The 26,002-nt window shown below is 37.5% G+C and overlaps 1 protein-coding gene across 3 annotated transcripts in view; it reads left to right on the top strand.

The window, feature by feature from the left end:
- The window catches only part of UGGT1 (UDP-glucose glycoprotein glucosyltransferase 1), a 213,073-nt gene that overhangs the window by 41,990 nt on the left and 145,081 nt on the right, over positions 1 to 26,002 (top strand). For all 3 annotated transcript variants that reach the window (XM_053918537.1, XM_053918538.1, XM_024569684.3), the window contains exons 6-11: positions 1,031 to 1,205; positions 6,447 to 6,543; positions 8,166 to 8,244; positions 17,139 to 17,239; positions 23,405 to 23,504; positions 24,531 to 24,591. In XM_053918537.1, the coding sequence (XP_053774512.1) occupies positions 1,031 to 1,205; positions 6,447 to 6,543; positions 8,166 to 8,244; positions 17,139 to 17,239; positions 23,405 to 23,504; positions 24,531 to 24,591 (613 nt within the window). The remainder of the gene's footprint in view (positions 1 to 1,030; positions 1,206 to 6,446; positions 6,544 to 8,165; positions 8,245 to 17,138; positions 17,240 to 23,404; positions 23,505 to 24,530; positions 24,592 to 26,002) is intronic.

The raw sequence follows: 26,002 nt of genomic DNA, 5'->3' as shown, positions 1-26,002 counted from the left end.
TGAGAACAATCAATATTCTACCATGTGGGAGATAGCTGATGTACTCAATACATCCAAATCAGTAAAGTTATTGGTGAAAATGTAAAATATGTCTTTTATTTAACAGAAAAAATCATACGGACTGTTTGGCCAACCCAATGTAATAGAACTACCTCCTTCTCTCTGGCTAGGGCATTACCCTAAGTACCCCCTCTACTGGCCTTATATTCATAAGGATAGCAGTGATCATTCTTTGTGGTGGTGTCCTGCTGTATCAGAAGTGCTAAGGGTGTTTTCAGTGGGGCTAGTTCTTTAGTTAGATTATCTGCCCAGCACTTGTTCTCTGCTCACCAAATGACATGAGTGCTTCTTACTCAAGGTGACAACAAAAATACCCAATGTGCATTCTAGCCATATCGGGCTTGAGGTAGCTATGTGATAAAGTGCTTCTTTAGGGACTACAGACTTTATTAACTTAAAAATTGTTTTATTAATTTATTATAATAATAATGCAGATTTTATAAAGAAAACAGTGACAGTGTATCCTCTTCTGAGAGGTGATAACTATTTTTAATGGTTTGTGTTATATCATTTTTGACTTCTTTCTATGGTTATAAATTTATGCAGGTAGGTTTGTTTCTACTAGAGTCATTTTTCTTTAGTGCATGGAGGTATAACTCATTAAGAGAGATTGGTAGGTTATAAAGTCTATGTATTAAAATATATTAATATCTTGGTGTTCTTAAAGAAGTGTTTTTGGGGGTTAAGTTTTAAAATTTATGAGGAAAACATAAATGTTAAACTATTAATAGGAAGATAATAGTGGTAAAAATGATAGATACTGTTATGGCACGTTATATGCTTGAAGTATTTCTCTGCTTTTTTGCATTATTTGTACTTGTGTTTTCAGATAAAAAGGTAATTCTATATAGTAGAATAATTTATTAAAGTTTTGTACTATGAGATCTGGATGTATATATTTTTTTCTGGCTTTCCCCCCTTCTGTAGGAATTGGTAAGAGTTATTAATTAACATCTGCATTCATTTTCAGACCCAAACCCTTATTGTTTAAAGGTGATCACAGATACCCCTCATCTAATCCTGAGAGTCCAGTGGTGATTTTCTACTCTGAGATCGGTTATGAGGCATTTTATAATTTCCACCGCCGGCTTATATCAAAAAGCAATTCAGGCAAACTCAATTACATATTCAGACATTATATATCTGTAAGTATTGATTTGTTTTATGATTGTTTTAAATTTTCTTTTGTCCAGCATGCTCATAACACATAAGCTAATAATTTGCCCCTCTTATGGAATTAGTTTAGAATTATTTGAACTAGTTGCTTGAGAAGTGAAGTACCTTTTCATAAAATGTTATTTGCACATATGAGGTACTTTACTCACCTATCTGAAGAAATGTAAAACAATTACGATTTAAAAGAGTTTAATAGCCCTGGCTGGTGTGGCTCAGTGGATTGAGTGTCAGCCTGTAAACCAAAGGGTCGCCTGTTTGATTCCCAGTCTAGGGCACAGGCGTAGGTTGTGGGCCAGATCCTCAGTGAGGGGTGCTGGAGGCAACCATACATTGATATTTCCCTTTCTCCTTCCCTCCCTTCCCCTCTCTAAAAATAAATAAATAAGACCTTTTAAAAAAATGTTTAATAGAGTTTATATCTTGTTTCAAAATGAACCACGTAAATTATATTTAATTTGGCCCAGATTAATGCTGTCATTGCTATCAACTCTGCTGTGGTTTTTCTGCAGTTTTGCTTCTGTTGGTCCAATACCTTTTTAACTTTACTTCAAACCTCATAATATAATCTTCCATTTTCTTACTGATTGTTTCCATCACCCTTCCGTGTCTTACTTATGTTTTAAATTTTGTTCTCTCCCTTTTTTCACCGCAGTTATATCCCTACTCTTATTAATTCTCCTCCCTCTTTCCACTCAAAACATTTCCTCCTTGTTTAGTGATCTCATATGCCCTTTGTAATATCTTACAATATTTGTAATCTCTCTTCACCTTTAATAATCTCTGCTTGATTGCATTGGAGATTGCTACTGTGATGGGGGGTTCTTTTGATGGCATAGGTTTGGTTGTCTGGTAATACTACTTTGTTTACTAACAGCTGTGCAACAGCACACAAGACAAGGTGGGAGTTGTAACTACCAGTAAGCCCACTGGAGGGGAGAACACACCAATGAAGAAGCCATAAACAAATAAAGCCCAAGTACAACAAGAGAGCCCACACAAACAGTCTCTTTGACCTCCTTGTCTTGTTGCAACCCTAGAGCATCCAGAGGAGGAGATCAAAGAGACTGCACCACTGAGTACCACAGAACTCCTACCACAGAGGTCCACCCCACGAAGATAGGCAAACAAAGCAGAACACCCTGAGACACAGAAACAAAAGAAAGTCACTAAAAATGGGGAGACAAAGAAAACAACCCTCAGTCGAAAGGAATGGAAGAACCACCAGTAAAAGAGCTAAATGAAATGGAGGCAAGCAATCTAACAGAATGGTGATAGGGATGCTCAAGGAACTCAAACTACTACAAGGAATTGAGTGGGAACCTCAACAGCAAGAAAAAAGAAATAGGAGCTATAAAAAAGATCCAGAAAGAAATGAAGAATACAATATCTGATAAAAAATACACTAGAAGGAATTATAAGCAGGCTGGATGAAGCAGAGGACCGAATTAGCGAGCTGGAAGACAAGGTAGAAAGAAATACCCAGGCAGAGCAACACAAGGAAAAAAAGACTCAAAAAGTATGAGGCTATCTTAAGGGAACTGCAGGACTACATGAAACGCAACAATATTCACATCATAGGGATACCAGAAGGAGAAGAAAAGAAGCAAGGGATAGAAAACCTCTTTGAAAAAGGAATGACAGAAAATTTCCCTAACCTGGAGAGGGGAAAAGCCATGCAAATTCAGGAAGCACAGAGGGTCCTGATCAAGATGAACCGAAAGAGGCCCACTCCACAACACATCATAATTAAAATGTCAAATTTTAAAGACAGAGAGAATCTTAAATGAAGCAAGGAGGAAATAGATGGTGTAACATACAAGGAAGCTCTCATAAGGCTAGCAGCTGATTTCTGAACAGAAGCACTGCAAGCCAGAAGGTAATGGCAAGAGATATATTGAGCCATGAAAAGCAAAGGCCTGCAAGCAAGACTACTTTACCCAGCAAGGCTCTCAATTAGAATGGAAGGCAAAATAAGGAGTGTCCCAGACAAAAGGAGGTTACAAGAATATACCTCCACTAAACCAGCATTGCAAGAAATGCTAAATGAACTGCTTGAAGAAGATGATGTTTAGAGTGAGAGAGAGGCACACAGGCACGAAAGGAAATAATGCCAGTGACTAAGTACCTATCACTAGTAACCATAAATGTAAATGGATTAAATGCTCCAAGAAAAGACATAGGGTAGCTGAGTGGATTGGAAAACATGACCCACACATATGCTGTCTACAAGAGACCCACCTCAATAAATGGTGTTGGAAGATCTGGACAAGGACATGGAAAAAAAATGAAACTAGATCACCAACTTATATCGTGCACCAAAATTAAAGACTTAAATTCATGACCCCATAAAAGTCCTAGAGGAGAACATAGGCAGGAAAAATCTCAGATATTCCACACAGCAACATTTTCACTGATACATGCCCCAGGGCTTGGGATATAAAGGAAAGAATAAACAAATGGTGCTACATTAAACTAAAAAGCTGTGTGGCTAAAGAAAACATCAACAAAATGAAAAGGGAACCAACCATATGGGAAAATATACTTGCCAAAGATACCTTGGACAAGGGTTTGATCTCCAAAATATATAAAGAACTCACATGACTCTACAATAAGGAGACATACAATCTAAAAAATGGGCAAAGGACTTGAACAGACACTTCTCCAAGGAGGATATACAGAGGTTGCATAGACACATGAAAAAATGCTCAACATCACTAGCCTTTAGAAAGATGCAAATTTAAACCACAATGAGATACCACTTCACACAAGTCCGAATGGCTATCAAATAAATCAACAAACAAGTGCTGGTGAGGTTGTAGAGAAAAGGGAACCCTCTTACACTGTTGGTAGGAATGTAGACTAGTGTAGCCACTGTGGAAAACAGTATGCAATTTCCTAAAAAAATTAAAGATGGAACTGCCTTTTGACCTGGCAATTCCACTGCTGGGATTATATACTAAGAATCCTGAATCACCAATTTGAAAGAAACTATGCACCCCTATGTTATTTACAATAGCCAAGTGCTGGAAACAGCCTAAATGCTCATCAGTAAATGAATGGATCAAAAAACTGCTACATTTACACAATGGAATACTGTGCAGCAGTAGGAAAGAAGGAAATCCTACCCTTCATGATAACATGAATGGAGCAGGAGAGTATATGCTAAGTGAAGTAAGCCAGGCAGTGAAAGACAAATATGATATGATCTCATCTTTAAGTGGAGTCTAATCAGCAAAATAGAACCAGAGACTTGGAATAAAGAACAAACTGACAGTGACTAGAGTGGGGGAGTGAGGGGGATAATGGGTGAACGAAGGGGAAGGGCAAAACAAAGGAACATGAATAGAGAAGTCATGGACAATGTGGGGGGGGATTGATGGTGAGAGTGGGGAGGTTGGGATAGGGGAGAGCAATGGGGAAAATGTGGGACAACTGCAACTGAACAACAATAGAAAAATAAAAATGAAAACAATGAAAAAATTCAATAAACGTTTCCTCGAGTGAGAAAAATAATTTGGTCCAGATTTAATATGGTCACATAATATTGATCTGATTGTTTAATTCTGTTCTTTTCCAAGCCTTTATTTTTTTATTTCCTTTTTGAAAACTTTTCATAATATAGAAAAGGAAGGATTTCAAAAGGTAAAGTCAGGCAGAATTCATTGAAAATGAAGCTTTTATATCCTTGTATAATAATTAGCTTTTAAATTATTTATATTTAAAGATTTTTAGCCTAAAATTTCTGTGTCCTAATAAGCTAGATAAATGTTGGGTGCTAAGTCCATGCAAGTAAAATAAAAATTTTGGATGACAACTTTTATGAGCAGAAAACAATTTATTAATATCTAATTTTTGACAACTGCTTTCCTTTCCTTTGTGCACAGACTGTTTCTGTTATCAAAGATTAAAATGTCTACAGGGCCGTCCTCGTTCAGGGTGGTGATAAGCCTGTGACATTTGATCAGCTCAAACCCTGACGTAAGACATTTGAATTCAATAAAAAATATAAACACGTATTTACACCCATGGTCCCAACAAAGCACTTGTGGGTTTGAAACCACACTAATTTTCAACACTGCTACGTAGGTTCTGGAACTCTTTTTTAGTTTCTCCATTTTGTTACATGGTTTGGCTACTTTTGCTCTTTTGACTATTTTCCTTCATCTGTTTTTAGTATTATTAATATTATTGCTATCTAATCCTCTACCCAAGGATATGATTATTGATTTTAGAGAGGTAGGAAGGGGGAGAGAGAGAGAGAAACATCGTTGTGAGAGAGAAACATTAATGAGTTGCCTCCCATTCACACCCTGACCAAGGGACCAGGGACCAAACCCGAAACCCTTTGGTGCATGGGAGGGCACTCCAACCAGCTGAGCCACTTGGCCAGGACCCTTCACCTGGTTTTGCTTCTAACTTGGAATCCCCATTCTCATACATGTGTATATAAAATGTGAAGGAGGCTAGGATTCCCATGGAATTTTAAGTGTATTTTGAGTACATAATCCTAGGTGTTGTATTCCATTGTGTAAATGCAGCAGAAAGAAAGAAGGAACTCCTACCTGTCGAGAAAGCATGGATGGAACTGGAGGGTATTGTGCTAAGTGAAATAAGCCAGGTGGCAAAAGACAAATACCACATGATCTCACCTTTAAATGGAACCTAATACACAAACAAACAACTAAACTAGTAAAACAAACAAGTGAGCAAAATATAACCAGAGACATGGAAATGAAGAACAAACTTAACAATAACCAGTCGTGGGGAGTGGGGGGGGATAACAGGGGAAAGAAAGGGAAGGGTTGTCCAGGAACATGTATAAAGTACCTGTGGACAAAGATACAGCAACAGGGAGTATTTAATGTAGAAGGTGGGGAGGGGAGGGCAGGGAAGAGTAATGGGAGAAAATGGGGACAAGAGTAATTGAACAACAATGAAAAAATCTGAAAAAAAGATGGGGAAGGGCTCAGTTAAAGAACAAGTATAAAAACCCATGGATATGGAAAACAGGGTGGGTATTGACTATGGGAGTGGGGTTGGGTGGAGCAGGGGAGAGCAATGGTGGTAAATTGGGACTGTAATAAAACAGCAGTTTAAATAACACTTAAAATCCTAGTTGTTGGATACAAGACATTAACATGGTCATGTTCTGTATAATGTGACACGTAAAGAGCTCAGTAGTAATGTTTGAATACTTGTTCTGTTTGCAGAATCCCAGAAAAGAGCCTGTTTATCTCTCTGGCTATGGTGTGGAACTGGCCATTAAGAGCACTGAGTACAAGGCCAAGGATGATACTCAGGTGAAAGGTGAATTTGTAAATTAGACCAAAGTGTTTTTGTTTTTGTGTTTTTTTAAAAATATTTGAGTTAAAGGGGAACTTGTTTCCTTAATAAAAGGAATAGATTTTAAAAAAACATTTTATTTATTTTTAGAGGGTAGGGAAGGGAAGGAGAAAGAATGGGAGAGAAAAATCAATGTGTGGTTGCTTCTCATGCCTCTCCTATTGGGGACCTGGCCTGCAACTCAGGCCTGTGCCCTGACTGGGAATTGAACTGGTGACCCTTTGGTTCTCAGGCCCAGGCTCAATCCACTGAGCTACACCAGACAGGGCTAAAAAAAAAAAGAATCGATTTAGGAATCTGATGAACTTGTGTTTGAATGCTTGTTCTGTTACATCTGAGTTGGTGACATTAACCAAATTCTCTATGTCCTAATGTTTTTCTGTGTAGAGTACAGATAATGACATATGCCTTTTAAAGTATTTGTGAAGAGCCCTGGTGATGCGGCTCCCTCATCGAGTGCTGGCCTGTGAATCAAAAGGGCACAAGTTCCATTCCTGGTCTAGGGCACATGCCTGAGTTGTGGGTCTGGCCCCTTTGGGAGGAGCACGGGAAGCAACCACACATTGATGTTTCTCTCCTTCTCTTTCTCCCTCCTCCCCCTCTCTAAAAATTAAGCAAATAAAATCTTTAAAGTATTTTTGAGGAGAAAATAAATGTATTGGTAAAGGAATTAGCACAGATTTTTTTGAAGAAAAAATGTTCAGTAAATTAAGTAGCTATTGTTGTTGATGTATGTAGTTCACAAATAGCCATTAATTGCGGTCCAACACGAAATCTTAAACTATCCTAAAATTAATGAACAATTTAATGCTTTTTATTATTTTCTATGCTTGGAAGACTTTTCTATAGATACTCGTTATCATACTATAGGGTTTTGAATTTATTATTTCAACCACAGCTTTTATATACAGTCTTTTTTATTTCTTTTGAAATAAAAGCTCATTTTAATGATAAAAAGGATGGGCTTGGGTACATGGAAGATAGCCTAGTAACACATTATAGTTCTCAGTAATTCTATTTAGGGTTAAGTTGTCTGGACGCATATTCTTTAGAATTTTGATGTTGAAAAATCTATTGTTCATAATATTAAAGGTATTAACTTTGAAACTTTTAACATGTTGTTTTCCAAAGTTTAAGGGGTAAAAATGTATTTTTTATTCAGGAACATAAGATGTCTTATAAATACATTTTTTCTCTCTGTTCATTACCATTGCAAAATTAGGCATTCAACATTTTTTTAAAAAGGATTTTATTTTATTTTATTTATCTATTTTTAGAAAGAGGGGAAGGGGAGGAGAAAGAGAGGGAGAGAAACATCAATGTGTGGTTGCTTCTTGCGTGCCCCCAACTGGGTACCTGGCCCACAACCCAGGCACTGGGAATAGAACCAGCGATCCCCTGGTTTGCAGGCTGGCATTCTATCCATTGAGCCATACCAGCCAGGGCAGGTATTCCTACATTTTAAATGGTATCATAATTTCAGGTGTTTCTAATTTTTTTAAAAAATATTACTCAGACTTATCAAATTAATAATGTTTTTATTTCTAATCTGAGTGATTAGACATGTGTTTGTTGTGCTTTTACAGGTACTGAAGTAAACACCACGGTGATTGGTGAAAATGATCCTATTGATGAAGTTCAAGGATTTCTTTTTGGAAAATTAAGGTATGTATGTACTTTTTGGAAATGGTATTACTGTAAACCTTCAGGCTTCCTCACACTATGAACATCATCTTTTTCATTGTTGTGTAAGTTACAGAGCTCCCAACAATATTTCATATGTGTCATCTGATATGAAGAGATGACCACTTAATTATAGGACAGTTTGTGATCTCCAGTCATTTTGAGCACATACTCTTTTTTTTTTAATTTTGTAATTATTTTATTGTTGTTCAATTATAGTTGTCTGCATTTTCTCCCCACTTCTCTACCCCATCCCAGAAAAACACACCTCCCTCCCCTGATGCTACCCTCCCCCTTGGTTTTGTCCATGTGTCCTTTATATTAGTTCCTGAAAACCCTTCTCCCCACTATCCCTTCCCCGCTCCCCTCTGGCTATTGTTAGATTGTTCTTAACTTCAATGTCTCTGGTTATATTTTGTTTGCGTTTTTCTTCTGTTGATTATGTTCCAGTTAAAGGTGAGATCATATGGTATTTGTCCCTCACTGCCTGGTTTATTTCACTTAGTGTAATTTGAGCACATATTCTTAAATGATACTGTAATTACCTGTTTGTGGCTTAAATTGATTTTCTTTTCTGGGCTTTGCAATTGATGCCACGAAGTATACAAGCCATTTTTTGATTCACATAATAGGAGAAAGCTAACTGCTTCAGACAGTGTTTTCCTGAAAAAATCAAATGTATTTTAAGTTAGAGAAGTCATAGCCTCTAACTTAAGTCATAGCTTCATTTATTTACTTGTGCTAAACATAGTCTGAAAAAAAGACAAAAGAGGTGTAGCAGAATGTGTAGACTTTATACCTTTTATTAGTATTTACTCTATAAGGAAAAAGATAGAAAATGGTTTTGTTTTGAAGAAAATTTCATAACCATTTCACAAAAGTAGCATAGGATTTTACAGTTGAGAAGTCTTCTTAGCTCTTTTAAAAGTTGCAGTTACTTCTGATATGATTTCATAATTGTTCAGAGCCCTGAATTATGCTTTATCTGAAAATATTAATTAGGATGTCTATAGTGTGTTTTTTTTTTTTTTTAAAAGGAAGGTATCATATAGAAATAATATGTGTAGTCTTAGTTTCATATACTTGCTTTAATGTTTGGCTGAATGAAATGCCTTAATCAGACTAAACAATTCAGCAGAGATGACTTCGTCCATGTTAAATTACTGTGGGCATGTTGTGTTCATGGTGTGCTTATGTACATTTCTTTTTGCTTAAAATCCGTTTTGGCTTCAGTCATATGAGAACAGATTCCTTTTTTTTTTTTTTTTTTTTTTTTTGGCCCCAGGATTCCAGAATTCCTTTAAATAGTCATGTGTTTAAGTTTGATTTTGGGGTAGCATTATGATTTCTTGTATTTATAGCATAAGGTAGTATGTAGGGTATTGAAGACATTTATCCTTTTTGTACATTCATATAGTTATTTAGCTACCTAAAGTAATTGGACCATTTTTTTAATATTTTTATCATGAAGGAGAGTTTGTAGTGACTGATTGGAAGTGGATTGGTTGGGTGGTAAAGACCTGAGTAAATATCCTACTTTCTGCATGTTGTGTTTAAGAAATTTTGATGCTGTACATCTGAAACTGGTGAACAATAGTATTGAATGTAAATTGTGGTTGAAAAATTAAAAATATATAAAAAACAAAAATTTGACATTCCAGCATTTGAAAGAATAGAATGATTCTATCAGCCGTCTGTCTCCGTGTAAATGATACATCTCTTCTTCATACAACTTCTGTTGTACTAGCTTTAAATAGAGTGCTATATTTCAAGATGAAACTAAACAAAACAATCTTGGTTAGTTTGAATTGTATTCACGTGACCAAAGGATTTATGAGCATGTAGGGGCAGCCTAAGTGTCCATCAGCAAATGAGTGGATCAAAAAATTATGGTACATTTACACAATGGAATTCTATGCAGCAGAGAGAAAGAAGGAGCTGATACCCTTTGCAGTGGCATGGACGGAATTTGAGAGCATTATGCTAAGTGAAATAAGCCAGGCGGTGAGGGACAAATACCATATGATCTCACCTTTAACTGGAACATAATCAACAAAAGAAAAAAGCAAACAAAGTATAACCAGAGAAATTGAAATTAAGAACATTGTAATAATAGCCAGAGGGGAGTGGGGAGGGGACAGTGAGGAGAGGGGATTAAAGGAACTACTATGAAGGACACATGGACAAAATCAAGGGGAAGGGTGGAGGCGGTGGAGGGAGGTGGGTAAAAACAAACAAAGAAAAAAAAGCTGGCAAAACCTGAGTAAGTCTGCAGTGTAAGAGCATTATCTTAATGCCAGTTTCCTGCTTTGACAAAGGACTGTGGTTGTGTGAGATGTTAAGGCTAGGAAAGCTGGGCCAATGGAGCATAAAATCTCTCCGTGCTACTTATGAACCTTCTTAGTCTTAAACTAGTTTCAAAAAAACAATTAAAATGCATAGGGCTAAATAAAATAAAGTTGATAAGTCTGTTAAAGAAAAATAAGTTCTGCGTTTTTCAGTGTCTGCCTCATATAACATACCCATGGGCCACCCAAAATTGAATGCTGCTATCACACTTGCATTTCTGTACCAAAGAACTATTTATGAAGTTTTTTTTCCCACTCTATATGTGCATTTACTTAAAAAAAGTAAGGAAGGAAGGAACACGTTGAGTGAAACAGTATAGGTAGAGAAGGGGTCCCCTTTGTTCCCTACTTCCACTTCCGTTCCTCTCCCTCTTATTTTATTTATTTATTTATTTTTAAAAATTTTTATTGTTATTCAATTACAGTTGTATGCCTTTTCTCCCCATCCCTCCACCCCACCCCAGCTGAACCCACCTCCCTCCCCCACCTCCACCCTCCCCCTTGATTTTGTCCAGGTGTCCTTTATATTAGTTCCTGTAATCCCCTCTTCCCACTGTCCCCACCCCACTCCCCGCTGGCTATTGTTAGATTGTTCTTAACTTCAATGTCTCTGGTATATTTTGTTTGCTTTTTTCTTCTATTGATTATGTTCCAGTTAAAGGTGAGATCATATGGTATTTGTCCCTCACCGCCTGGCTTATTTCACTTAGCATAATGCTCTCCAGTTTCATCCATGCTGTTGCAAAGGGTATAAGCTCCTTCTTTTTCTCTGCTGCGTAGAATTCCATTGTGTAAATATATCATAGTGTTTGGGTCCAGTCGTGTGCTGATGGGCACTTAGGTTGCTTCCAGTACTTGGCTATTGTAAATTGTGCTGCTATGAACATTGGGGTGCACAGGTTCTTCTGGATTGGTGTTTCAGGGTTCTTAGGGTATAATCCCAGCAGCGTAATTGCTGGGTCAAAGGGCAGGTCCATTTTTAGTTTTCTGAGGAAATTCCATACTGTTTTCCACAGTGGCCTCACCAGTCTGCATTCCCACCAACAGTGCACTAGGGTTCCCTTTTCTCCGCATCCTCTCCAACATTTGTTTGTGGATATGTTTATGTTGGCCACTCTGACTGGTGTGAGATGGTACCTCATTGTGGTTTTAATTGGCATGTCTCTGATGGCTAGTGATGCTGAGCATCTTTTCATATGTCTCTGGGCTCTCTGTATGTCTTCCTTGGAGAAGTGTATGTTCAAGTCCTTTGCCCGTTTTTTAATTGGGTTGTTTGTCTCCCTGGAGTGGAGTTGTGTGAGTTCTTTATATATTTTGGAGATCAGGCCCTTGTCTGAGGTATCATTGGCAAATATGTTTTCCCATACTGTTGGTTCTCTTTGTAATTTGGTGCTGTTTTCTTTAGCCAGGCAGAAGCTTTTTATTTTGATGAGGTCCCATTTGTTTATTCTTTCCTTTATGTCCCGTGCTTTAGGGGACATGTCTGTGAGGATGTCGCTGCGTGGAATGTCTGAGATTGTCCTGCCAATGTTTTCCTCAAGTACTTTTATGGTGTTACGACTTATATTTAAGTCTTTTATCCATCTTGAGTTTATTTTTGTGTATGACGTAAGTTGGTGATTAAGTTTCATTTTTTTGCATGTAGCTGACCAGATCTCCCAACACCATTTGTTGAAGAGGCTGTTTTTGCTCCATTTTATGCTCCTGCCTCCTTTCCCAAATATTAATTGACCGTAAAGACTTGAGTTTATTTCTGGGGTCTCTGTTCTTTTCCATTGGTCTATGTGCCTGTTTTTATGCCTGTACCAGGCCGTTTTGATTACAGTGGCCTTGTAATACAGTTTGATATCAGGTATTGTGATCCCACCTGCTTTGTTCTTCTTTCTCAAAATTGCTGCAGCCATTCGGGGTCGTTTATGGTTATATATAAATTTCTGAAATGTTTGTTCAATATCTGTGAAATATGTCATGGGTACTCTAAGAGGGATTGCATTGAATCTATAAATCGCTTTGGGTAGTATGGCCATTTTGATTATGTTAATTCTTCCAATCCATGAGCATGGTACGTGCTTCCATTTGTTTGTGTCTTCCTTAATTTCTTTCTTCAGTGTGGTATAGTTTTCTGAGTACAAGTCTTTTACCTCCTTGGTCAGGTTTATTCCTAGGTACTTTATTTTTCTTGTTGCTATATCAAATGGGATTTTTTTCCTGATTTCTGTTTCTACAGTTTCGTTGTTGGTGTACAGGAAGGCCTTTGATTTCTGAGTATTGACTTTGTATCCAGCTGTTTTGCCAAATTCATTTATTAGGTTGAGTAATTTTTGGTAGAGTCTATAGGATTTTCCATGTACACTATCATGTCATCTGCAAACAGTGACAGTTGCATTTCCTCCATTCCAATTTGGATGCCTTTTATTTCTTTTTCTTGTCTGATTGCTGTGGCTTGGACTTCCAATACTATGTTGAGTATGAGTGGTGAGAGAGGGCATCCTTGTCTTGTTCCTGATCTTAGTGGGAAGGCTCTACGTTTCTGTCCATTGAGTATGATGTTGGCTGTAGGTGTCTCATATATGGCCTTTATTATGTTGAGGAATGCTCCCTCTATTCCCACTTTGCTGAGTATTTTTATCAGAAATGGGTGCTGTATCTTACCAAATGCTTTTTCCGCATCTATTGATATGTTTATGTGATTTTTGTCTTTGCTGTTGTTGATGTGATGTATTATGTTTATTGATTTGCAAATATTGTACCATCCTTGCATCCCTGGGATGAATCCCACTTGATCATGGTGTATGATCTTTTTAATGTATTGCTGGATGCGGTTTGCCAATATTTTGTTGAAAATTTTAGCGTCTATGTTCATCAGCGATATTGGCCTGAAGTTTTCTTTTTTCATCGTGTCTTTATCTGGTTTTGGGATTAGTATGATGCTGGCTTCATAAAAAGAGTTTGGGAGTCTTCCATCAGTTTGGATTTTTTCGAATAGTCTGTGAAGGATAGGGGTTAGCTCTTCCTTAAATGCTTTGTAGAATTCTCCTGTGAAACCATCTGGTCCAGGGCTTTTCTGTGTTGGGAGTTTTTTGATGACTGCTTCAATTTCGTTTGCTCTTATTGGTCTGTTCAGGTTTTCTGCTTCTTCTTCATTCAGTTTTGGAAGATTATGTTTTTCTAGAAATGTGACCATTTCACCTAGGTTTTCAAATTTCTTGGCATACAGTTCTTCATAGTAATTTCTTACAATCCTTTGTATTTCTGTGGTATCAGTTGTAATCTCTCCTCTTTTATTTTTCATTGTGTTTATTTGGATCCTCTCTCTTTTTTTCTTGATGAGCCTACTTAAAGGCTTGTCGATTTTGTTTATCTTTTCAAAGAACCAGCTCCTGGATTCATTGATCCTTAGAATTGTGCTTTCAGTCTCTATGTCATTTAACTCTGCTCTGATCTTGGTTATTTCCTTCCTTCTGCTTTCTCTGGGCTGTCTTTGTTGTTGTTCCTCGAGTTCTTGTAGGCGAAGGGTTAGGTAGTTTGTTTGAAATGCTTCTCTCTTTTTAAGGTAGACCTGTATTGCTATGAACTTCCCTCTCAGGACTGCCTTTGCTGTGTCCCATAGGTTTTGGGTTGTTGTGGGTTCATTTTCATTTGTTTCCAGAAAGTTTTTGATTTCTTCCCTAATCTCGTTCTCGACCCATTCGTTGTTTAATAGCATGCTATTTAGTCTCCATGATTGTGAGTGTTTTGGGTTTTTTCCTTTGGGGTTGGTTTCTAGTTTCAGTCCCTTGTGGTCAGAGAAAATGCTTGATATGATTTCAATTTTCTTGAATTTGGGGAGGCCTGCTTTGTGTCCTATCATGTGGTCTATCTTTGAAAAACTTCCATGGACACTTGAAAAGAATGAAGTATTTTGCTTCTATGGGATGAAAAGCTCTGTATATATCAGTTAAGTCCATTTCCTCTAGGGTATGTTTAAGTGACACAATATCCTTGTTGATATTTTGTTTGGAAGACCTGTCCATTTTTGATAGTGGGGTGTTAAAGTCCCCTACTATAATTGTGTTGCTGTCAATATCTTTTTTGAAGTCCTCCAAGATTTTCTTTATGTATTTGGGTGCTCCTATGTTGGGTGCATATATATTTACAATGTTTATGTCTTCTTGGTGGATTCTTCCTTTGAGTATTATCAAGTGACCTTCTGGGTCTCTCTTTATGGCCCTTTTTGGAAGTCTATTTTGTCTGATATGAGTATTGCTACCCCTGCTTTTTTTCCCTGTCCGTTTGCTTGGAAAATTTGTTTCCAGCCCTTCACTTTCAGTCTGTGTAAGTCTTTTGTCCTGAGATGGGTCTCTTGTAGGCAGCATATGTGTGGGTCATGTTTTCGTATCCATTCAGCTATTCTATGTCTTTTGATTGGAGCATTTAATCCATTTACATTTAAGGTTATTATCGATAGGTAGTTATTCATTGCCATTTTTTCCTACCTGTGTTCCTCTGTCTTTCTCTTTTCCTTCCTTTCCTTAAAGCAGTCCCTTTAGCATCTCTTGCAGAGCTGGTTTGGTGGAAGTGTATTCGTTTAGACTTCTTTTGTCTGGGAAACTCTTTATTTGGCCTCCTATCTTGACTGAGATCCTTGCTGGGTAAAGTAGTCTTGGTTGCAGGCCTCTGGTTCTCATTTCTTGGAATATTTTTTGCCATTCTCTTCTGGCTTGGAGCGTTTCCATTGAGAAGTCAGTTGCTAACCTTATTGGGGCTCCCTTGTATGTTACTTCCTGTTTCTCCCTTGCTGCCTTTAAGATCCTCTCTTTGTCTTGGAATTTTGCCATTTTAATTATTATGTTTCTTGCAGTGGGCTTCTTTGGGTGCCTCTTGCTTGGGACTCTCTGTGTTTCCTGGATTTGGGTGACTTTTTCCCTCATGAGATTAGGGAAATTTTCCATCATTACTTTTTCAAACAGGTTTTCTATCCCTTGCTCTTCTTCTTCTCCTCTGGTATTCCTATTATACGGATATTGTTACGTTTCATGTTTTACTGCATTTCCCTTAATCCCTCTTCATTCTTTCTTAGCCTCTTTTCCTTTTCTTGCTCTTTCTGGGTGTTTTTTTTTGTACTTTGTCCTCCAGCTTGCTGATCCGATCCTCTGCTTCATCAAGTCTGCTTTTCATTCCTTCTACTGTGTTCTTCAATTCAGAAATTGTATTCTTCATTTCCTCTTCGCCCTTGTTGATAGTTTCTATTTCCTTTTTCATGTTCATATAGTTTGCAGTGAGTTCATTGTAGTTTACCTGTAGTTTCTGGTAGTTCTCTTTGAGCTCAGAGAGCTCAGTGAGCTTTCTGATAACCATTGCTTTGAACTCAGTATCTGATAGTTGACTTGCCTCTTTTTCAGTTAGCATTCTTTCTGAGGCTTCCTCCTTTCCTTTCATTTGGGGATTGTTTCTTTGTATTCCCATTGTTTGTGAGACTCTGCTTATTAGCCTGTGCTTCTTAAATTGATGTGTTCTGACTCCCTGGGTTTATGGTATGAACTTCTATGGTAGAATGCCAATGGGATTCAATGGTGCTGTCTCCTTAATCTCCTGTGCTCACTGGTCTTGATCTGACGTTTATGGGTGTAACGCTCTAACTCTGCTCTTTTCAGTGTTCCAGGCTTTCTTGTGTCACCTGTGGGAAAACGAGGAAGGGGAGAAAAAAAAAAAAAAAGAAAAAAAGAAGGTACGGAGGGAAAAAGGGAATAGAAAAGGAAAGGTAGGAAGGAAGAAGGAGGAAAGAAAGATCGTAAGCAAGATAAGAAGGAATTTTAACAAAAATTAAAACAAAAGAATAAATAAAAGAAGGCAGGAAGAAGGAATAAAAAAGGTAATGGATGGAAGGAGGAAGGAAGAAAAAAAACCAAGAAGGACAGAAAGGAAGAAAGAATTCAGGGGGGAAGGAGGAAAGAAAAAAAAAAAGTCTTCTGCTGGTTTTAAACAAGCACCTGGCTGCTCACAGAGCCCAGCCTGGCTCTCTCCCAAGAATCCTGTAGCAGACCCTGCGCCCGGGCTGGGGTTTCAGCCGCCCTGGTCCCCGTGCAGGTCCCGGGGACCTATTGTCCTTAAGCACTCTTCTTACCGTCAGATCTTTCAATGTCCTCTATCTTTGGTCTCCGATCTTCATATATGCTGGAATACCGTTGGCTGTTCGCTCTGCTCCTCAGATCAGCTAGGTGTTTCACTGGCGTTGAGGGGAAGTGGACTCTGCTCCCACCTATCTCGCCACCATCTTCTCACTCCCTCTCCCTGTTATAACCTAGAGAATCACTGTTGTACTGATTTATGATTTAATTGGTGAATCTTAGAGTTTTTAAAATTAACTTACACTTTTCTATATCAATTTACTTTTTAAGAAAAATAATTATACTTTAATTTTTTTCCTATATGTAGGAATTTTCATAATGGTAATATAGGAAAATCATGAAGATAAAAATGGAACCAACTTCGGAGTGGCTTTGAGAAAGAAAAGACACATGTAAGTGACTTATTTTTTGTTTCTTCAAGGGACCTGCATCCTGACCTGAAGGGACAGTTGAAAGAACTTAGAAAGCATCTTGTGGAGAGCACGAATGAAATGGCACCTTTAAAAGTTTGGCAATTGCAAGGTAATAAAAATAAAAATGTAGAGTAATCACTGGCCTACTTTTTCACTAAATTTTGTGGTATTACAAAAAGATAGAATTTGAATGTAATTGTATTGATTCACATGATTTGAAGGTTATCACAGATTTTAAAGATAGAGTGACTAATTCTGATTAATCAGAACAGAAGTCCCTCTTGGGGATCCAGGATGGCCACAGAGTAGCTGTAATCTCAGTCTGCTTGCTCCCAGCACTTGACTGGACTTGCTGTTAAACTACAGAGCAATCAACTTGAAAAACCGTTGGAGCGTGTGTGAAAGCATGTGTGAGTGAGCATGTGTGCTGGTGTGTGCATGCATTTGTGTAGTGTGCAGTGTCTATCCATCTGTGTGAGCACTCAGGGACAGGTGGTCTGGGCTCTCCTGGAAGAGCTGCCACCACCACTGTCTGGCTGGTGGTTTTGCGTGGAACAGGTTTGGAGCTTGTGCCATGTTGTGAAATTTTAAAAATCGTCAGGAAGAAGTCAAAGGAGTGGCTGCACCTTGGTGACCAGCCTTGCCAGTGGGCCTTTTGTGCAAATCCGGGCCGCGTGACCTACCCCTGGGAGCCATGGTCTGGGGACTGCATATTTGTTAGGGAGGGGGCTGTTGCCTCCTCAGCCTTGGGTGCTGCTGGAACTATGAGTTGGACAGAGTCTGACTGTGGAACGGTTGAAGAGCCAGGAGTGCTGAGGCAGAGAGGTGAGGGTGGCACTGGGTGTGGAGGCCTCCCTAGGAGTGGAGTGGTAGGAGCCTGAGTCTGAAACTCACCTGAAGGAGTGGCACAGGTGCTATATCATCATCCCATGTTATTGTTTTGCTGCTGGGCTCTTGCCTCCCTTCCCCTATCCCATCAGGATGCTATGAGACTTGAAAAGAGGATTCATACAGGATATATTCTATTGATTTGTGTGTTTGTGAGACAGACAGACAGAAGAGAATTGGCAGTGTGAGAGAGAAACATCCATCAGTTGCTTCCTCTGTGTGTCCCTACGGATCCAACTGACACACAGAAGCCCTCTCAAGGCCGAGGAAGATCCTGAGGTGACTTGGGACATTTACTGATATACCCTGGGACCCAATGCTTATACAAGCCAGCTTTGTAGTCCAACTTGGCCCACCCTGGGAACAGCCAAGCCTGGAAGAATCAGCCACAGAATGTGAATGGCTTGTAGCTTTTAAAAGGCTGCCAAGGGCCATATGTGGAGAGTATGTAACATTGGCTCACACCAGAATCAGACATTAGATTGTCATCTAAAGGGAGAAATGAGAAGATGGGCACTAAACTCTGCTGAGACCAATCCACTTGTTTCTTTTTCATTATTTTTGCTGTTTTTTCCTTTTCACAGCCTTCTTATTATTTTCGTATTTATTTTTTTCTTTTATTTTTGCTTTCTTATCACCTATTTTACTCTTAGCTTTGATTAACTCCATTGTCCTTTTCCTCTCTACTTTTATTATTTACGTTACTTTCTCTGTGTTCCTTTTCCCTGTTTTCCTCTTTCAATTCATTAATTATTATTCTCTTCCCCGTCTCCTCTCAAAATTACTTTTCTTTCCTTTGGTTTTCTCATATTCTTTTTCCTTTTCCTTTTTATGTACTATTCTATTTATCTTCCCACTTTTATTCTTTGCTTTCTGGTCATTGATATTATTACTGTTGTGGTGAGGGGAAGGGTTTGCATGTTTGGGTGGTGTTCTTGTGCTGTTTTGCCTCAATCTGCCAGCACATATACAACAGCATACAAGATGTGGTAGGGCTTGAGTGTCTTACTGCGCCAGCCAGAAGGGAGTTCCCAATGAGTGAATGTGGCAATAACAACCAGGACTGAAATACAACCGGAGAGTCCACATAACCCCCACTAAAGACATTCCTTGAGCATCCAAATCAGGAGATCAGGAGTCTGCACCACTGGGTTCCAACACTGGAACTCCTAACATATAAGGCCACTCCACAAGACAGAGAGTCAAAGCAGATCAATCTAATACATAGAAATAAACACAAACAGACAACTAAAATGGCGAGACAAATAAAAAACAACACCCTAATGAAAGGAAAGGAGGAATCTTCAAAAAAGAGCAAAGTGAAATTGTGGCAAGCAATTTATGAGACATACAGTTCAAAGTAATAGTTATAAGGATTCTCAGGGAATTTAGAACCACCCGGAACTTAGTTGGAATTACATTTTTATGAAAAAGGACATAGAAACCTAGAATAAGAACCAGTTGGAAATAAAGAATGCAATACCTGCAATGAAGAATACACTGGAAGGAATTAAAAGCAGGCCAGATGAAGCAGAGTATCAAACCGGCAAGTTGGAAGACAAGGTGGAAAAAAACACCCAGTCAGAGCAACAAAATGAAAAAAGACTCGAGAAGAATGAGGATAGTTTAAGGGGGCATTGGGACAACATGAAATATAACAGAATTACACCATACGGATACCAGGAAAACAAAGGGAACGATGGATAGAAAACTTGTTTAAAGAAATAATAACAGGAATTATCCATATTTGGTGAGGGAGAGAGTCATAGGTTCAGGAGGCACAGAGAATCCCAGTTAAGATGAACCCTAACATCTAAAAGAATTAGAGGAAAAATGACCAGTGAAGCCCAGAGTTAGTAGAAGGGAGGAAATCATCAAGATCAGAGCAGAATTAAATGACATAGAGACTAAAAAAAACAATTCAAAGGATCACTGAATCCAGGACCTGGTTCTTTGAATAGATAAACAAAAATGACAATCCCTTACCAGACTCAGAAAGAAAAAAAAAGAAGAGAAGACCCAAATAAAATGAGAAATGAAAGAGAAGTAGCAAATGATACCACAGAAATACAAAGGATTGTAAGAAATTACTAAGAACAACTGTATGCTAAGAAATTGGAAAACCTAGGTGAAATGGAGAAATTCTAGAAACATACAGTCTTCTAAACAGAATCAGGAAGAAGCAGAAAACCTGAATAGACCTATAACAACTAGAGAAATTGAAGCAGTAATCAAAAAAAAAATCCTGGCTCACAAAAGCCAGGCAAAATTTACCAAACATTAAAAGAAGAACTAACACCTACCCTTCTCAAAACTACAAAAATTTGAAGAAGAGGGAAAACTCCTAAACTCTTTATGAGGCCAGTATTATCCTGATCCCAAAACTACCTGATGAACATAGATGCTACGACAAAATACTAGCAAAGTGGATCCAGCAATACCTTAAAAAGATCATACACCATGATCAAGTGTGATTTATCCTAGGGATGTAAAGATGGTACAATATTTGCAAATCAATAAATGTGATACATCACATAAACAAAATGAAGGACGAAAACCACATGATCATATCTATAGATGCAGAGAAAGCATTTAATAAAATCCAGCACCCATTTATGATAAAAACTCTCAGCAAGGTGGAAATAGAGGGAGAGTACCTCAACGTAATAAAGGCCATATACAAAAAACTACTGCCAACAACACATTCATGGGCAAAAACTACAAGCATTTCCCTTAAGATCAGAAACAAGACAAGGGTGTCTACTTTCACCTTTCTTATTCAACATAGTACTGGAAGTCCTGGCTACAGGGATCACACAAGAAGAAGAAAGAAAAAGCATCCAAATTGGAAAGGAAGAAGTGAAACTGTCATTATTTGCAGACAACAAGATAGTGTACATAGAAAACCCTATAAGTTCCTCCAAAAAACTACTTGACTTAATATTTGAATTTGGCAAAGTAGTGGGTTACAAAGTCAGTACTCAGAAATTGATGGCCTTTATGTACACCAACAATGAACTGTCAGAAGAAGAAAAAGATCTATAGCAACATGAACAAAATAAAGTACCGAGGAATAAATTTAACCAAGGTATTAAAAGACCTGTACTCCAAAAACTATAGAACACTGAAGAAAGAAATTGAGGAAGATACTAATAAATGGAAGCATAGACTATATTCATGGATTGGAAGAATTAACATCATTAAAATGTGCATACTACCCAAAGCAATCTATAGATTCAATGCAATTCCTGATAAAATTCCAGTGGCATATTTCACAGATCTAGAATAAATATTCTAAAAATGTATACGGAACCAAAAAGGACCCCATATAGTCTCAACAGTACTGAGAAAGAAGAACAAAGTTGGAGAGATCACAATTCGTGATATCAAACTATGCTATGAGACCCCTATAATCAAAACAGTCTAGTACTGGCATTAAAACAGACACATAGATCAATGGAACAGAATAGAGAGCTCAGATAGAAACTCATGTCTTTAGGGTCAATTAATATTTGACAAAGGGTGCACAAGCATACAATGGAAGTTAGACAGTCTTTTCATTAATTGGTGTGGGGAGAACTGGACTAGTACATTCAAAAAATGAAATTAGGTCACCAACTCACGCCATACACCAGAATAAACTCAAAATGTTTAAAATACTTAAATATAAGTTGTGATACTATAAAAATCCTTGGGGAAAACATAGGCAGTAAAATTTCAGATATCTCACGCAGCACTTTTTTTGCCAATAAATCTCCTAGGGCAAGGGAACAAAAGAATAAATAAACAAATGGTTCTGCATGAAATTAAAAAGCTTTTGCATGGCTGAATAAACCATTATGAAAATGAAAAGAGAACCAACTGTATTGGAGAACATATTTGCCAATGATACTTTGGACAAGGGTTTAATTTCCAGAGTATATAAAGAACTCATATGACTCAACACCAGGAAGACAATTAATCCAATTAACAAATGGGCAAAGTACCTGAATAGACACTTCTCCGAAGAGGACATGGAGATGGTGCATAGACATATAAAAAGATGCTCAACATCACTAGCAATTCGAGAGATGCAAATCAAAACCACAGAGAGATATCTCCTCACACCTGCCAAAATGGCTATCATTAATGAATCAACAAACAACAAACACTGGCAAGGATGTGGAGAAAAGGGAATCGTTTCTAGTACACTGTTGGTGGGAATGCAGACTGGTATAGCCACTGTGGGACTGCCTTTTGTTCCAGCAATCCCACTGCTGGTACTGTCCACTAAGGATTCTAATCACCAATTCAAAAGAATTAGGCACTGCTTTGTTCATAGCAGCATTATTTACAATAGCCAAGTGCTGGAAACAGCCCAAGTGCACATCAGTAGAGGAGTGGATTAGAAAAAATCGAGGTACATTTACACAATGAAATGCTGTGCAGCAGAAAAAGAAGGAATTCCTGCTTTTTGCTATAGCATGGATGGAACTGCAAACTATTATGCTAAGTGAAATAAGTCAGTAGATGAAAGACACGTATCATGATCTCACAAGAGGAATCTAATAAAGAAAATAAACTAATGAGCAAAATGGAACCAGAGGCATGGAATCATGGAATAGACCGACAGCTGTAAGAGAGGAAGCGGGAGGTGGGGACCAGTTGAAAGAAGGTGAAGGTGTTAGTCAACCAACATTCATGAAAGACCCATGGACATGGACAACAGTGTGGGCATTGACTAGGGATGACGGTGGTGGGTTGGATAGAGGGGAGAGATGGGGGAAATAATGGGACGTCTGTTTAGTATAAACTATAAAAAATTTAACTATGAAATAAAACAAAACTCCTTTTATAGACAGATAACAGAATGGAGAAGTAATACATGTAAATGAGTGCCAGACCTTTCTTTGTATGACCAAATGCATAAGCTTATAGTATACAAACATATTTATCTTGGTCTTCATGTATCTCTATACGTTTAACTAACCAATGTATCTATCAAATGTCAGAGTCCTGTCGGTGTGGGAGAATGTATGTTTGATTTCTTGTACAAAGAACTATTTATCAAGTATTTTTTTTCCAATATAATTTACTAAAGACTTTCATTATACTTTGAGGTTTGTTGTAAATTCAGAAGGAAAAGGATTTGAGATGGATTTATCCTGCGCTGTTTACATGTATGCCCTATTGTTTTATGCAGATGGATCAAAAAATGGTTATAAAAAACACCGTAGGGTCTGAGGAATCAATAAAACCTGAAATTAAACGATGGGCACTCTTTGGAAAGGTTGCATTCGAAGGCATTCTTAGTTAACAAGAAAATAGTGGGAGATAAATGTGCTTTTTTCCTATTTCTTATTGTGTTGTATTAATATACTTTATATTGTATTTGACATTGTTACAGATCTAAGTTTCCAGACTGCTGCCCGAATATTGGCTGCTCCTATTGAATTAGCTTTGGTGGTTATGAAGGATCTTAGTCAAAATTTTCCTACCAAAGCCAGGTAATACAGAATAATAAGGTTTTGAGGCATTCATCTCCTGAACATATTCCTAATTATCTTCATGTTTGTATCCAAAGTGAAGCAATTAAAATACACAAGTGCTTAGAAAAAGAAAGTTTTCTTACTACTAACACCATACAGCTAATGATACTCTCCTTCTGAGAAGGTGGCAAGATTCTGCATTGTGTAGTTGATGAGACCCATTTTAGTTGTATACCTGGCACCACACTTCCTAGTTGTATGAACTTTGTAAATAAACACTTTCCTAAGCAGTGAAATAGAAATATAATGATACCTGCTTTTCTGGATTGGATGAGTTAACAAAATCTAACATATCACACATAGCCATTCTAGGGTCTCACATGGATAGTAATGTTTTTCTTTCTGAAGAGTTTCATGTATGTCATCTTATTTAATCTTGTTGAAGAAAATGGTTTATAGAGGCTGACTTGTTCATAATGACAGAGTAAGATTTTGCATATAGTTTTCTGGTATTGCTTTCAATTGTATAATTGTCCTCCACATCTCTAATGCAAGGCAAAATTGTTTTAAAAGCCAAATTTTTAGAATTTCTTTATTTGATCAATCTTGAAAATACTTCTGACACAGGACTTATAAATCATGTAGTATGTTCTCCTTTATTCCATCGTCACCACAAGTTCTTAAATACAATGAGCAGTCTGTTGCCTTAATTTATTTAACATTATTGTCTAACCTGTGAGCTGTAGAGATCATATACAGGAATAGAGTTACATATACTTAACTAAGATCTTGGAAATAACTGCACTTGCACTAAAGTGCTGCCATTACTACTACTTTTCCTTGGTATTGTATCTTATAATCATAAAAAAAAAATACACAGCAGAGAGGAGAAATATATTTATCAATTATAAAAGTTTAAAGTTTTTTTCATTGGGTTTTTGTAATTTATTAAGCAATTTATAATTTCATACTTAAATACAGGGAAATTAAAGATGTTGACATCAAATATTAACCCAAGCACTGATAATGTTTTTACTTCCTTAGAGGTATAACAAAAACTGCTGTGAGTTCAGAACTTAGAACCGAAGTGGAAGAAAATCAGAAGGTAATAACCAATGGAAAATAGTGGCTTTTCTGTTTTGTATTACATCTTTAAAGATGAGTAAATATGAGTTAAATCAGTGACATTAATAGTTTTAATCTTACTTGATCAAAGATGGTGGGATTTTGATTCATTTCTGTAATCTTTTTTATGTTTTTAGTTTTTGATCAAAGTAGAATTATGAATATAATTTATAGCACCAAATGGTGCCACCTGTTTATTAACAAAAAGAGCTCCCCCTAACATATATTACTCCATGTTGCATCCCTTTTCCCAGAAACATCTGCTTCCAACTCTTAGCTGATTCTTCAGACTTGTAACACGCTTAAATTGGTACTTTATTTTTGAGCTTCAAACCTTGTTTATTGACTTCCTGTTATAAAGATGAAGTTTAATTTTCACTGCCCCCTCCCATGCATGTCTGAAACAACTCCATGTCGGCACTTTCCCAAACTCTTTACTTTCCCTGTATTGTTATATATTGATTTTATCAGTTTTTGATCTCCTTTATGGATTGGTTGTTTATATCTAGTACATAGCAAGTATCCTGGGGACCTCCCTTTAGCCTCTTGTTGGATCTCTGATTCCTTGAATTCCAGGTCTTCTTTGTTTTTGGTTTATTTTTCTATTTTGGTACAGCAAATCATTCTTTTAAAAAAAAAATTTATTGTCTTTTTTTTCCATTACCATTTAGTCCCCTTATACTACCTGCCCCCCTTCCCCTGCAATCACCAAATTGTTGTCCATGGTCCTCTTTTCTTTTTGCTCAATCCCTTCACCCCTTAACCTCTGTGCCCCCGTTAGCTGCCATCCTGCTCTTCATCTATGATTCTGTCTCTATTTTCCATGTTACTTCAGTTTGTAGATTATATTGCACATAGGACTGAAATCAAATGGTATTTGTCTTTCTCTGATTGGTTTACTTCAGTTGTCATAATGTTCTCCAGGTTCATCCATAGTGTCACGAAGGATCAAATTTTCTTCTTTTTTTGTGGCTGAGTAGTATTCCATTGTGTAAATGTTCCATAGTTGTTTTATCCACTTATCTACTGATGGACACTTGGGCTATATCTTGGCAATTGTAAATAATGATACAATGAACATTGGGATTCTTATGTTCTTTTGGGTTAGATTTTGTGTTCCTTCGGACATACTCCCAGAAGTGGGAGGGCTGGTCAAAAGGCAGATTCATCTTTAATTTTTTGAGGCATTTCCATACTGCTTTCCATAGTAGCTGCAGCAGTCTGCATTCCCACCAACAGTGCAAAAGGGTTCCCCTTTTTCCACATACCCACCAACACTGTTTGTTGATTTATTGATGATAGCCATTCTGACAGGTGTGAGGTGATATCTAATTGTGGGTTTAATTTGCATTTCTGTGATCATTAGTGACATTGAGCATCTTTTCGTATGT

The sequence above is a fragment of the Desmodus rotundus genome, chromosome 2 (genome assembly GCF_022682495.2).
Source record: "Desmodus rotundus isolate HL8 chromosome 2, HLdesRot8A.1, whole genome shotgun sequence".
Classification (NCBI taxonomy): domain Eukaryota; kingdom Metazoa; phylum Chordata; class Mammalia; order Chiroptera; family Phyllostomidae; genus Desmodus; species Desmodus rotundus.
Note: the sequence above shows the minus strand (reverse complement) of the source record. Positions and strands in the feature narration are given on the sequence as shown.